This window comes from Mya arenaria, chromosome 15 (genome assembly GCF_026914265.1).
Source record: "Mya arenaria isolate MELC-2E11 chromosome 15, ASM2691426v1".
Taxonomy (NCBI): Eukaryota; Metazoa; Mollusca; class Bivalvia; order Myida; family Myidae; genus Mya; species Mya arenaria.
The window spans coordinates 54352915-54367401 of NC_069136.1; the positions used below are offsets into that span (position 1 = coordinate 54352915).

Below are 14487 nucleotides of genomic sequence, written 5' to 3' on the forward strand. Positions count from 1 at the left end.
GAATTGTATTGATTGCTCTAAGTTTAAATTTATTGCCAGTGAAGTGTATTATTGCAAACATAATTAAGATTCCCAAGAGTTAAGTCATAAAGTTTAACTGCTAAAAAATTTGCTACGCGATCTACTTGCAGCGGACTTAAACGTACTGCTTTTTGAGTATGTAAACCGTCCATATACATCAGAGGTTGTTTTGTTAAAATGGCCGAGGAGCTCCGAATGTCGTTAAAGCCTTTAAAAAGTGTGTGTTTTTTACATGTAATTTTTGACACGCTTTTTCAGTTTGACAGTTTTAACTGACAGATACAATCAATAAAACAAAGTTTTCACTTCTTATTAAGTTATTAATCAAATTACCATATAAATGTACTAGATCTTTTTAGCTTGGTATTGTCAAACCAAACTGAAAGAATATGTGTCATAATTTCAGTAACATTTTTCTTGTGTGCAACTTTTATATTGCCAGTATTACGCAAAATCTTAACATTGTCAGTATATAATTTTTGTTGACTTTTTTAGTGTACATCTTGTTTTACATTTCTAATGTTTTCATGTTTATAAACTTAATAAGATTATTGCTATCTTTGTTGTGTAATGAAATATTATGTTGACATTATGTCATTTGTACTTCTCAACATAGCTGTTTGTCTAGATAACCAATGAAAGGATAGTAATGCAATAGGTGAACACTCAAGATCAAATATTTTAGGTAATTGGAATCAATATATTATAACATGTAATAACAAAAGTAACGGTTTACCCCAAATTAATTGCTTAGGTAGGGCATATAGAGCCCACAAATACCATGTGGGACCCATATGGGTCCCATATCAAGCCCTGTTCAAAAACCCATGTTGGGCCCATATGGGTCCTAAATCGAGCCCAGTTCCAAAACCCATGTGGGGCCCATATGGGTCCCACATTCAGCCCATATGGGTTGCCCATATGGGACCCACATGGAGCCCTGTTGCAAAACCTATGCAGGGCCCAGATGGGTAGCCCACATGGGACCCATATGGTAACCCATGTGGGACCCATATGGGTCCCATATTTTTTGCTGGCTGGGTTAGACATTAAAGCTACTAGATGAAGAGTGTTTATTTGAAGTTGCGCAATTCTTAAGTAATCAACACATTATGTCTCCATTTTTCTTTTATAATTTTGTGCTATTCGCTAACATTGAATACATTTGAATACCTTCGTCATTTTTACACAACTTTAGCCGGATATATTTTATTTGTCAACTTGAAGTTTGCAATAAAACTCTAGCTGTTTAAGAAATCTGATGCTGATTATTTTATTTATTTTTGAATTTGGTTATATGTTAACATCGTATTATTTCTAATCAAGATTATAAGAGCCTTTGCATAACAATCATATATTCTATAAAATTGCCTTTTTAATAAACAACAATATTTTTAGGGTATGAACCGAACAGTAGCCGTGCGTGTGTAATAAAAATTTGGCTTATCCGTTTATCATGGGATGTCCTTAACGAGGGACATTCGCTAATCTCTGCGTTGTATAACGCATTTACACCTTTTATGGTATGACATTATTGTGTATTGTCATAAACCTGTTATGAAGAGTTCCTTGACAAAATAAAATGATAATAAATAAACCTCTGAAATATTCGGCAGACTATTTTACAAATGAAATATAACTTACAAGATACAAGAATCTTTATTTTAAGTCGTCATGATCGGTGGAACTACTATGCTCCTTATTTATAAAAAGTAACAAATCTCAGCTTATAAAAGTTCAACGACTTCTATAACAACCAAATGTACATGCCTGTGGTGTCTTTGCAACTGCTAATGCTGTGGATTTTTGTTTAAAGAATGACTATGTAAATACAAATGTCAATTTCGTTGTAAGTGAAATGAGGGAACAGCTGTCTAGAAAATAAAAATAAATCCGTTTCATAAAAAAAATGAAAAGTCGCGATCCCTATGACTTTCAAGTTAAAAACATTCTGTTCATGTGAAATGCCAGAATTCGTCGATAGTTTAGTTATTTGCGAAAATAGAACATGCAGGAAAAGATTCCACATGAAATGCGTCGGCATAAAGATAAAATTAGACGATCAGTTAGCAGAAATACATAAGGCAACTGGTCGTGGAAGTGCATCTGCTGCAACAAAATCAATAGTTAAACAAAAGAAAAATAATAGAATTCTTGAAGTACTGAGTTAACTTACAAGCTTGATTTACATGTAGTCAAGCATTTTTTCTTTTTGTATTACTATTATCAATAGTATACTTATAACTGAATTTAATATGACCCCCCCCCCCACACACACAATGTGTTTGATATTCATGACATTTATTTTAGTACATGTGCATAGTTCATGTTTTTATCTCTGCCTTAATTTATTACATGTTTTATTGAAATGAAATAAATGGTGACATAATTATCATCAAATATCTAATGTTTTAATCAACTGTAATCTTTTGTACTCCTATTACCCCCTGCGTTCATTAACACCTTTTTGATCACGCCCGATAGCTACTATAAAATTTTGAAAACAGAGACCGGAGGAGACCGGGACCGGATGAGACCGGGACCGGGAAATAGTATCGCCCCAGGCACGTTCTAAAGTGCTGATGAGTTAGCTGACGTTATACAAATACAAGAGAGTTGCTGACCATATAGACAAAGAAGGAAAAAAAAAACGTTTTGAAATTAAAGATCAAGACTTATTGTGTTTAATTTATTTTATATACTTTTTATAGTGAACGTATAGACGGATGATTGTGTATTTTTTTTTAAATGGCATTTCATTGAAATGAATTGAGTTAGATTATTTTGCTGGTTTGGTGTAAAATATCACGGATTTAATATTTTTTTAGGTGTTTCATTTACAATAGTTTGAAAGCAATTATTTTAACTTTGATTATTTTAATTAAAAAACTATTTCTCTTTAATCTGTTGTATTTTCGAAGATGTTTTGTGAATAACAAGGCAAACATAGGCAAACTCTTGCTAATGAGTAAAGTTTGATTAGTATATAGTTCATTTTCTTTGTCTGGAATAGCACAAGTATTCACCCTTTTTATATTTTCATTTTCTATTATTAAACCCCACACATTTACTGGGAGGAAGGCTTCGTGGAGTTTGTTTCTATGCTGTTTCAATAATTCACCAGCCGTTGCATATTATCTATTTATCGTTCCTCCCGAAAGTACTGTTTAGAATTTTAATAGTGGCCCTGAAAAGGATCGTTTTTAATTTAATGATTAGTATAGTCTTTGTTTATGCCAACATCTAATTACCAACCGGAAACGGTTTTAGTGTATCTATTCACCCTGGATGATCAACCAATTTCTATTTTATTTCTCTGGTTAATAAATCCTTGGCAAGCCTAACTCATATTGTAACACCATAGGATGGAGTCTTATGCTGGGATTGGTTACATTCTCCATCCTGGTTTGCCTGGTTACACAGCGACATTAACTTTATTGTCAATAAAATATTAATTTGTCATTTACCATCATGCTTCAATAAACCTGTGGTTGTTTTACACGGGGACTCTTAGATTCACTATGCTACATATCAGCACCTTATTAATACACACATGATCGTGAATCATAATGGTGAAAACCTGTAAAAAACCCTGTTCATGCAGCACTATCAGGGCTTTGATTTTTTTATCTTGAACATCAGACAACGCGAAAACTTTTTTCTTCACAGGACATTGCAACAGGTAAACACTGAAAGTTTACCTGTCGCACCAAATTTTTACCTGTCGCAATATTACAAACAGTATTCAGTTACATCAGTCTACACCTTGATTTTAAGCCTCCTATTAAAATAAGTTTTGTAATTCCCCATTATAACAGGTTTAGATCTTCTTGGTTAGATGTGTCCTACTATTATAAATTACAAAAAAGAAGCTAAACATCAGGTCCAAAAAATCAATATTTCGGATCTTAAGTCATATTTTTTTCTTCCCTTAATTGCCTCCCAAAAAACACTTGTGTTATTGAATGTGTGTGTGCGTGTGTGTGTACATGCGTGCAGATATTTGTGTGTGCAGATGTGTGTGATTTAATGTGAAATGTTTTGGCCTCAGCTGAGTGCCTTTAAACCAGATTTTATATCTGTTATGACTGCCTGCCAATTCCCAGCAACTTTAGTAAAATGTATACTTCTTTCAGAAGTACAGCTGACCTTGAAGGCTTCAACCAGCACATTCCAATGTAATGTTCGGCGCGGTTTTCCAACTTGCTACCAGTGTACCGCATAATAAACCCCATACCAGCAATTGACCACAACAATCATTTGGAATGGGAAATACAGGTAAGAACGTGAGAGATTTGTCATACACCATGTTTTGAAGCACCACAATGTCAGGAATTTGATTATGATTGTTAAGAGTATGCAACTGAAACATGCTACCTCGACCATAATCTACAAAGAGGGGGTGTTTTAACTTTAAAATTGTATATAACTTTTTTGGCTTTTGGTTTTAAGACTCCACGAGTGTATTGATGTGATGAAATCTTATTCTGTAAATGAAACATTTCTTGTTTTATTTGCAGACTAAACAGAGCATGAAACAAAATGTAGATGATGGCAATATTATCCTCCAGTATACCCAGTGAATAAAAAGACCTATCCATACAAAGAGTCGCTGAAGAAACAGATCTTGATGTGTCACTTGACCAACAATTTCGATATGGGAAGAAAGGCTGTTATGGAGAAGCACTACCCTCGACAAATCTCTAGCCACCTTGAACAATTATCTCCTAAACCAAGCAGGGAATTATACAGCGGGCAAGAATCTAGGTTTAATAAGTGACATTTTCTAGTGGTTTACTGTGTGCTCCAATATTCATGAAACTTAATGACAATGGTTACCTTCTAAAAGTGACCACTTTTGAAGTATTTAAAACAAGTTTGATTTTGTATTAAAGTGGATGGTACTTAGAAAAAAGGGTATATCAAAAGCAGATATGATACTTTGAAAGTTTGAACATTATATCCAGATTTATATGTGATGATAATCATGGTGAAGTTCTCCAAAAATAAACAAAATGTCAAATTAAATAAAACATTTGTTCTTCATGAAATATATAATCTTTTTCTGTAAAACAAAACAATAACCACAACTCTTAAGACAAAAAAGTGTTTGTTTAAGGTAACCCGGCCGACTTTAGTATTTTTTTTGAACATCATCTCTCATTAATTGTTGACATTATATAGCTCAGTAACAACAGTTATATATAAGTGACATTGGCAAGAATTAGTGCTGTTTGCAAGAAAATGACAACATACAGCATATTTGATTTTTAGCCAGATTTTTCATAAAAAAATTACAGGTTATAGAATGGCGAAAACCAGGCGGGCAGTTGGGCAGGCGGGCGTTAACAATTCTGCGTTAAAGTTTTCATTTTATGTAATAATTTTTTTATCCAATGGTTATCAAACATGGTCTGACTATTTGTCGGCATGTTTTCTTGAATATATATGCGTATGGGTCATCTATAGTCAAAAACTAGGTCAAATCCTTAGAAGAAATATTTCACGTTAATACATTCAACAATTTTTATCAAATCTTGATGAAACATGGTCAGAATGCTTTTCTGCATTATATCTTGCATATTTTAATATGGGTCAACCCGGGCCAAAATCAAGGTCACTAGGTCAAACCTTAGGAAAAAATATTTCCACATCATAAATTCAACATTTTTTTCATATCTTGATGAAACTTGGTCAGAAAATTTGTCTGCATAATATCTTGCTTATTTTTTATATCGGTCATCCCGGGTCAAATTCTAGGTCAATAGGTCAAATCTTAAGAAAATCTTTCCACGTCATAAATTGAACAATTTTTGTCAAATCTCTATGAAACTTGGTCAGAATATTTGTCTGCATAATATCTTGAAAGTTCTTTAATATGGGTCATCCCCAGTCAAAATCTAGGTCACAAGGTCAAATTTTAGGAGAAAGAATTCCACGGAGATAAAAATTAATTAATTTTTGTCAAATCTTTATGAAACTTGGTCAGAATATTTGTCTACATGTTGTCTTAAACATTTGTGAATATGGGTCACCTAATATCAAAACCTAGTTCACTAGGTCAAAGCTTAGGAAATATTTTTCCCGATGTCATAAAAAAATCTATGCTTACCAAACCAAATCAATATTAGTCAACAACTAAATTCAATTGCTATCTTATAAACACATATCAAAGTCATGAATTTAATATCTACACATATTTTTTCAAAAATGTGCATATTAATTAACTTTAAAAATATTTGTGTACATGAAAGATAATAAAGTGTGTCATCTAGGGTCAAAAACTAGGTCTCTGGGACAGATCTTATTTGAAAAGCTGATATATTTTTAAAACGTTCATTTTTCCTCACACATATGGAATAATTTTTGTTGATAAGGTTATTTGTATGAACGATATCTCCGATAAGTATAAATATGGGTCTTTTTGGTTAAAAATACTAGGTCACTAGCTCAAATCCTTAAGGTTTGCAAATTTGCATCGTCAAATTAAAAATATGGCTTAAATGCGGCATTGCCACACTGGCGTATTGTTTTTTTAATAAAATCCCTACCTAACCTGCCTTATAATTTTGGGGATGTTAACTTAAACAAACATTTTTAAGACCATTTAAGAACAGTGTCGTGGTTAGGTATTTTGTGGTGTAGCAAATTGACTAGCATTGTCAAGAATTCATTTGTTTATATTAACTTTCAAAATTATAATAAGCACTTCAGGAGCAATTGTCACATACCAGCAAATCATGTTTGCTGACTATTTCGAACAACTCTTCAGGAGCATACAGAGGCAGCTCTTTGACTATTTTGCTTGCACAAATTATCGGAAACATCAAATTTTAAATCAAGAAGAAGTCAACAAACTGTGGGATCTTCATGGTTTTATTTCAGTTATCTACTTTTGTTGTGGGAAAGAGGTTAATTGCATAAATCTATGTTTTACTTAAGAAATGGGCTGTATCAAAATTGAGCCTGCCATAAGTCCATTTGAGTACTTTTAAACAAGGGACGTATGAAACAGTGTGTGTATACCACGTGATAAATTACGTCATATATACTACGTCGGAAGGCAACATTCAGCCTCAAAGGAAATACAGACTTGATGGAAATAACATGCAATACATTATTTAAAGGATTATAGGTTGTATACATTATTGCAAGAGTAACCATATTTTCCTCAATTACAGCGGAACATTGTTTAAAGTTCCTTTCAGTTGATGGGATATACAGTGAATTGGTGGTTATGCACAGAAAAATATAAACTAAAATTGATGTTGAACAAAACAATAATAAAATCATGCAATTTTTGACATTTCCTACTGGATATTGCTGAGATATTAACCTATGTGTGCTTACATGCAAAACCTAGGCTTAACCAGAACTTCTAAGTCAAACAATAGAGGCCCATAAATTGCTTTATATTCAGAAAAGTGTTATCTAACTTCATTTATTTAGTAGGTTAGATAGTTGGGAATACATATCTAAAGTTTCAATGCAATAAATGATGTATTTACCGAGATAATGACTTAAAGGTGCTTACATTCAAAACCTTAACCAAGGTGTGACGCCGACACTGACGCGGACGCCGACGCTAGGGTGAGTAGTATAGCTCTCCTTATTCGTCGAATAATCGAGCTAAAAATCAAGTTCAACTATTTGACTTACTTCAGATACTTGAACCTTAACAATGTTTCATCATTGTGAAAATTTCGCACGAAATGGTTGTTTTATGCTTGACCGTATAATACGTGAATGAGTAACTCTTAACTTCATTTGTTAGATAAAAACAACGTAGAAAAAAAACTGTTTGCCAATCATCAGAAAATAGAACAAGCCATGTTGATAATTGGTGTCAAATTATTATTTTCTGCAGGATAGAAATGTTAACCTTTATCAAAAAGAGTTCTTGTTTTAACCCAAAGATATATTGCAAACAACAAAACTCAAAAAGAAAAATACACACCCAAATAATGATTAAAAAACATATTCACATTTCGTAAACATGTGGAAATTTCAACATCAGGACATATCAGTAAAAATATATGCAATAGTAACGAGCAGCATATCTAAAAAAAATAGCATTATAAAATAAGCATTACGCATGGTGCTAATTGGGTATAGTGTACATTTGATGATTGAATGTTAAAAATACAACGATACGATGGTTAAAAAGTTGTGATAATTTGTTCACATTGCCAGCACCCAAGACCTTAAAAACATGTATATGTACTGTTTGGATTGACAGTCGAATGCATCATTGGTTCAAAAGTGAAACCGAGAGTAATACATAAAAACGACAGCGTTGCACTTTTTTATCGTTCATTTATAAACGTTGAAAGATGAACATTTATTCGTTATAATGAACAATTATATAAAATGGTTAAATTTCTAATTTTTTCTGGTAACCTTTAATTTTGAATACAATTGTTTCTTTAAGGCGTGATTTATATTTTGAAAATTGATATAAAAACTAAAGTTTCTGTTCCGTCAGGCCGTCAGAACCGAGTCAACATATAACTATTGTTGAATAGAAAAATTAATAATGAACTTTCAACATTTTGTTATACCCCTTTTACGTATTCAAGACGTACAGAAACACACATGGACAACGAATACACCATGAAAGTTTGCCTGGTTACCGAAACTACTTGTTAGTGATATTGGAAACATTGTTCTGCCTTTTTCCAAAAATCGACAAGTTACCGAATATGTTTCTATACTTGATCATGGTATGATTTTACGGACACGATTTGAAATTTCCAAATATAATTACGCCTTTTCATATTTAAATTCCAAATTTAATAGTTTATGGCTGAAACCGCTACTTACGGTTTAAGAAAAATGCATAAAACATCAATTTTGGAGCGGAAGTATGAAAATCTTCGATCTGATCTTTTGTCATCAGTCTTTTATCACTAGTTTGCAGATATTTACGCAAAAAATTGCTAATTCCAAGACAAACAATAAAAAGGTTGGAAAAACGGTAAATCTGTGAGAGTGCAGCTTTAAAGGGACTCACTCAAATATGTCATGCTGATAACAATTTTTTCAACATTTTTTTATATTCGATTATTTTACTTACTCGAGTTTCTCAATTAACAATTTTGTAAATTCAAGCGGAAAATCATAATATTTTCAATACAGCAGCTATAAACGCTTTTGTAAACTAGCCCGTCGAAACATATTCTGAAACATATTCTAACCTTTGACCTCTAAGAGTAACAAGACATGCTCAAGATACAGACCGGACAAAGTACCTCCATGACTTTTAAGGTACGACATTGGACTTATGCACGAAACGCGACTTCTTTGAAAATCATATAATGCATTGCCAAGGTACAGCCCGGACAAGGTTAAGTCCGGACGCACTTACTAACACACCACGCACATAAACGAAATCGCTTGACGAAACCCGTTCTTCACTCTTTAAAATCACATGCAATTACAATTAAACGTAATATGCTTGATATAATTTAGCATGAAATTTGAGCAGAAGCTTTTTAAAAAAATAAGTATTATCAAAGGTTCAAACTAGAGCGTTATTTTGAGGCAGCCCTGTAACGCTAGAAAATGAACTTTTCATATCTTATCATTGAAGGAAACCTCTTGATTATTTTCCAAACATCATATGTTGATTTGTTTTAAAAGGAAGCGTAGAAATCACATCTATCCAATTGCACAAGCGACGTTGATAAATGACGTCACACCCATGGTAATGCGTATTGAAATGAATTCAATACTGACGTCAAAATGTTTCCTCTTGTACACAAGTAATCCATTATCAATACGTGTTCTTGTTTTAACCTAATATTTATCGCAAATAACAAAACTAGTCATGTAACAAACAACAAAGAACATTCAAAAAAGATAAAAAGATACAAAATATCAACAGATCGTAAGAAAGCACATGTAGCAATATCAACATATTGTAAATTACCCAGACAACCACAACAAAAGTAATTTCGAGTAGCAGAAATATATTGATTAATTATGAAATTAACCATAGTAAAAGTTACAATATCAACATGTTGTTTATTCCCCAAACAACCACAACAAAAGTAATTTCGAGAAGAGAAATATATTGATTTATTAGGAATTAAAAGTAACCACTCTTTCTATTTAAGCATATGACTCACTTGTCATTTCTATGTGTACGGTTGTTGATTACCAATCTTTGTTGTTGTTGTTCATGTTGCTGTAGAGTTTAACATCATAAACCAATTAGATTTTAATTAATATTTTAGTTCTATTGTTCTCTCCTAGCTTCACGTATCACAGCCAATGAGTACTGAAGTTGTGTCCATTTGTCCTTGTCGCCACCTTTGTCAGGATGATACTGCAAAGCAAGCTTTCGATATTGCGTGTTTATTTCACTGTTAGAGCTTGATGGAGGCAATCTGAGAAAAAGGTACGCGTTTGCCAGAGCCTCAGATTTCGGAAGACCGAAGATCCATTGGGTTAAACGATCGGCCAACACTTGAGCTCCAGTTGAAGCACAGGCACTACCTACGACAGCCCCTGCTATAGCTCCAATAACTCCACCGACAGGACCAGCGATCATGCTGCCAAATCCCATACCAACCACTTCCCCTCCTATGCCACCAACAATTCCAGCTGCAACTGATAAGCCACAGTTCAGTATGTTTTTAACGCATCTAGTTTCTGAAATTTCACCTTTCCACCAACGCTTTATATTTTGTATGACATCAAAAGCAAGAGAACAAACAACCAAGTCAACTTTCACAACGGATTTGCATTTTCTCGCTATTTGAACAGCGTTTTGCAGTCTACCTGTTCCTTGAAATGATTGTAGATATACTTGTAAGCTGCTAAACTGTGCCGTGGAAAGACGTTTGACCGTGTTTACAAAGCTAAATTGCATACTAGATAAAATACTGTTGCCAGGTATTGCAAGAGCCCATTCCTGAACACTATTTTTCTCAACTTCTGTGTCATCCATCATGAAATTGTTCCATATGTATTCCACTATTTCCCTTAACTTCGCATCATTTTCTGATTTCTTATCATCTTCCATTAGACGCATTACTATACTTTTAAACAAAGCATCATGACCAAATTGCATTATAAGGGATCGAATATATGTCATTATTTCGTCTTCGTTGCACTGAAGCAGTAAAAACCTGCAGAAAATTTCTGGATCTGTTTCGAGAACATCCCTCATTTTCAGTTGAATGGTTTGCAGTATGTCGTTATCCATCTGCAATAATTAATTAAGATACTGTTACAATAGTAAACGAATAAGTTTTCCTCAAAGCTATGTGCGGCTCAGGTACTGGTACTGATATCCAGCGTATTTATTATATCAGAAACATCAGCAAAGCCTATGCCACTGACAAACCAACAAGGTACTCCTTAAGCCGAATATTTCCAGTACTCCAGAAAGTCTAAATTCTGCATATAAATCCATGTATCTAAATGAGATTAATATTTAAACTCCAGAACGTAACAATCTAAAATTCGCATATGAACCCCTGTATTTGAATGAGACTATACCAACTTGCGGAGCTTAACTAGTTCTTTCTAAAAATCTGCATATGAGCCCCTATATCTAAGGTCTCTTTTCCAAACTTAAGAACGTAGCCATCTCACCAGCTAATAAATCGTTTGAAGGTATATTTCTAACTAATTATTTGGTCAGTTTAGGTAAAGTTTATTTGTAACTACAAGTAACACTAACCGATGTTCGGCCTAGTTCAAATGCTTTAACATGTACATTTTCCCTAAAAGGGACTTTTTTCTAAATTTGTTTTATTCTATTAAAAAATGGAACCTCATACCACTTTTGTACGGCAGATTTGTTGCATTCTTACAGAAAAATTCTTTCACATTCCCTTGTATTTGTTGTTGATTTTAAAAGCATTCTTTAGCTCAATTCTCATGCAATATAGAATTCTCAATTTAAGTCGAAATGAGTCTTTTTCGCAATCAGAAAGGACTCGGGCCCATTTACAATGGGAGGAAACTGCCAACCAATCCTGTAATTTACACCCTGACCAAAAGATGTAATCTTAGAAGAAATATTTTGAGGCATACAGTGATTTAAGAGAAACTGATAACCATGCTAAAAATAAATTTCTATTCACATTAACATAAAAACAATCCAAGTCCAGCTTGCAAGTAACACAGGTAGTCAATAACTATATTTTCATGGGACCCTCCTGATAGGGACACCACCTGTTGAAATCAAATGTCCCTTCCCGAAGTCAGGAGTGCTCTTGAAAAGTTGTCAATTTGTCTTTGTTTCGGTTAAATTGTTCGAGTAATAAGAGCTTTTAAAGCAGTCTTTGCCTGTTTTACAAACAAATTAAGCTGACATATGGTGTAACACATAGAGAACGCAAAAGTACTGCATGGTTTGTATGTTTTGGCAAGTTCACCATTGTTTTGGATGCTAGATGGGTTTAAATGTTCTTTCATCCAAAATATAAATCGCAAATCAGATTCAACTAGGAAGATAATGAAACCGCTTTTTGACAAGCAATTGCAACCAACGTGTGTAGTTCCACAATCGTTTCACTTTTATGTCGAAAATTGTTCATCTGATGGAGAGAATATGATTTAATTCTTCTTGACCTTTACATGTTTTTAAGGTTTCTTTCCGACAAAGCATATTGAAAGGGACACCTCACTACCCCTGTGCAATGTTGTTCTTGAAAGTATTAACTTTTAATGTCACATATGAACTGTTCATGAACTGTCATTAAATATTTCTTTATCACAGTTCAAGACCTTTAGTTCACGAACAGTAAGACAGACTTGAAGGACTAAAGAAGAACATGGGAAATTCTAAAAAACGTAAGTCAAGTGTAATTCAAGTATTTTATATGAACCCTTTCTGTTCTTGAATTGTAAATATAAGTAAGTATGTAAATTGTTTATCATTGTGGCATGTGGAATTCCAACAGAGTAATAATAACATATATACAAACATTTGCACTCGACCCGTTAGGTCTATAAGACACTATATTTAAAGTGTAATGTAAGTAACATAATGTGCTATATAACATAAATTGACTATTATCTTAACAAAACCGATATTTCAGATACAAGGTACTTTCCAAGAGCAATATAAAATTATCAGGTATAAAATTAAGAGTACATTATAGTTCGTCTGTTAAGGTAGTCATTTACAATAAATTTAGATAACTTCCTATGGTATGAGGACATTAGAAGGCATAATCTGGAGGAACACTGTATGATACTACATACAACATATTAAGGTCTTAGCCCAGTTGTTTTAGACAAGAATGTTTCGAAAAAAATAATCTTATATATAAGTCTATATAGAACTTGTGACCTCAAGTATGCTCCAGTTGTCATCCCAGGTACACGATTTGAACAAAGTTGATAGAAGACCACTTTATGATGATTCATACAAAATATCAACTGCCTTATCCTAGCAGTCTCAGAAAAGAAGATCTTCAAACATTTACCCATATAAGTATATAGAAAACTTGTGATTCTAAGGGTATGATCAGTCTTGTCCCCAGGCGAATAATTTAAAAACAAATGATGGGGGGCAACTGTATGATTACACATACAATACTAAGAATATGAATTTAGCGGTCTCAGACAATACTATTTTTGTTCTTTGATAAGACCCCAGCTGCACGATTTCAACAAATTTGATAGGGAACTACACATGCATACTAAATATCTAAGGTCTTGGCCTTGAGGTTTTCGAAAAGGGGGCAAACGTTGAACAACCTGGTAGAAGAACACATTATCTAAGCTCTAGGCCGCAATAATATTTTTATATGTTTGATTTTCCATGGCAACCAGACTCCTGCATGAAATCCATCCTTTGCACAATTTTGAAAGAGCCCCATCCAAGAAAAAAACAAAGATTCATCTTAATTCGACAGGCAATTTAGGAGGAGATGTTGTTTGATGACGGACAACGGCCAGACGGACGACAAACGGTAGGCGATGGGAAGCGCTCACCCTGAGCTCTACGTGCTCAGAGAGATCTTGTATCGTATTTACATCCCGCTATTAAATGTGCTTATAAACTTACCGTGACTTGCCAAATCCTAATATCCTTTAATACAAGAATTCTGTAATCCAATAATATTTTGATATTTGTTTAAGGTTCAACAAATATTGAAATAATCAAATGGAAATATTTAAAATCGTTAAACCTTAGGCTCGTGCACTCTAGAGATTGATCATGGCTTAAACGTTAGAAATGAAGTGAAAAGCTGATAAACAATGACTGGAACAAACTGCACATACTGCAAGTGCCAAGTATATGCAGGTATATCTTCTGCATACATAGGTTAAAAATTGGTAATGGCGTAATCCCAAAACATCTTCATATCGTTAAGAGTGCCAAGAAACGCTTCTAACGCATTGTTATTGAATTAATCATTATGTCGCATGTTTGTAGAAGGACGTACCCGAATTTCCGTTCGAGTACATTTTTGAAAAGGAATAAGAACAAAATAAAAC

At 33.5% G+C, this 14487-nt stretch overlaps 1 protein-coding gene across 1 annotated transcript; it reads right to left on the reverse strand.

Moving 5' to 3' along the window:
* Nucleotides 1–6809: 6809 nt before the first annotated feature.
* On the reverse strand, nt 6810–14259 carry LOC128218862 (uncharacterized). The gene is made up of 2 exons (XM_052926597.1): nt 14054–14259; nt 6810–11233 (listed from the first exon to the last, which is right to left on the reverse strand). The coding sequence occupies exon 2, from the start codon at nt 11231–11233 to the stop codon at nt 10262–10264; it is 972 nt and encodes a 323-aa protein (XP_052782557.1). The 5' UTR covers nt 14054–14259; the 3' UTR covers nt 6810–10261.
* Between the last annotated feature and the right edge of the window lie 228 nt (nt 14260–14487).

Coding starts and splice junctions, on each gene's coding strand:
- LOC128218862 (XM_052926597.1), bottom strand. CDS start 11,233: ATGGATAACGACATACTGCAAACCATTCAACTGAAAATGAGGGATGTT.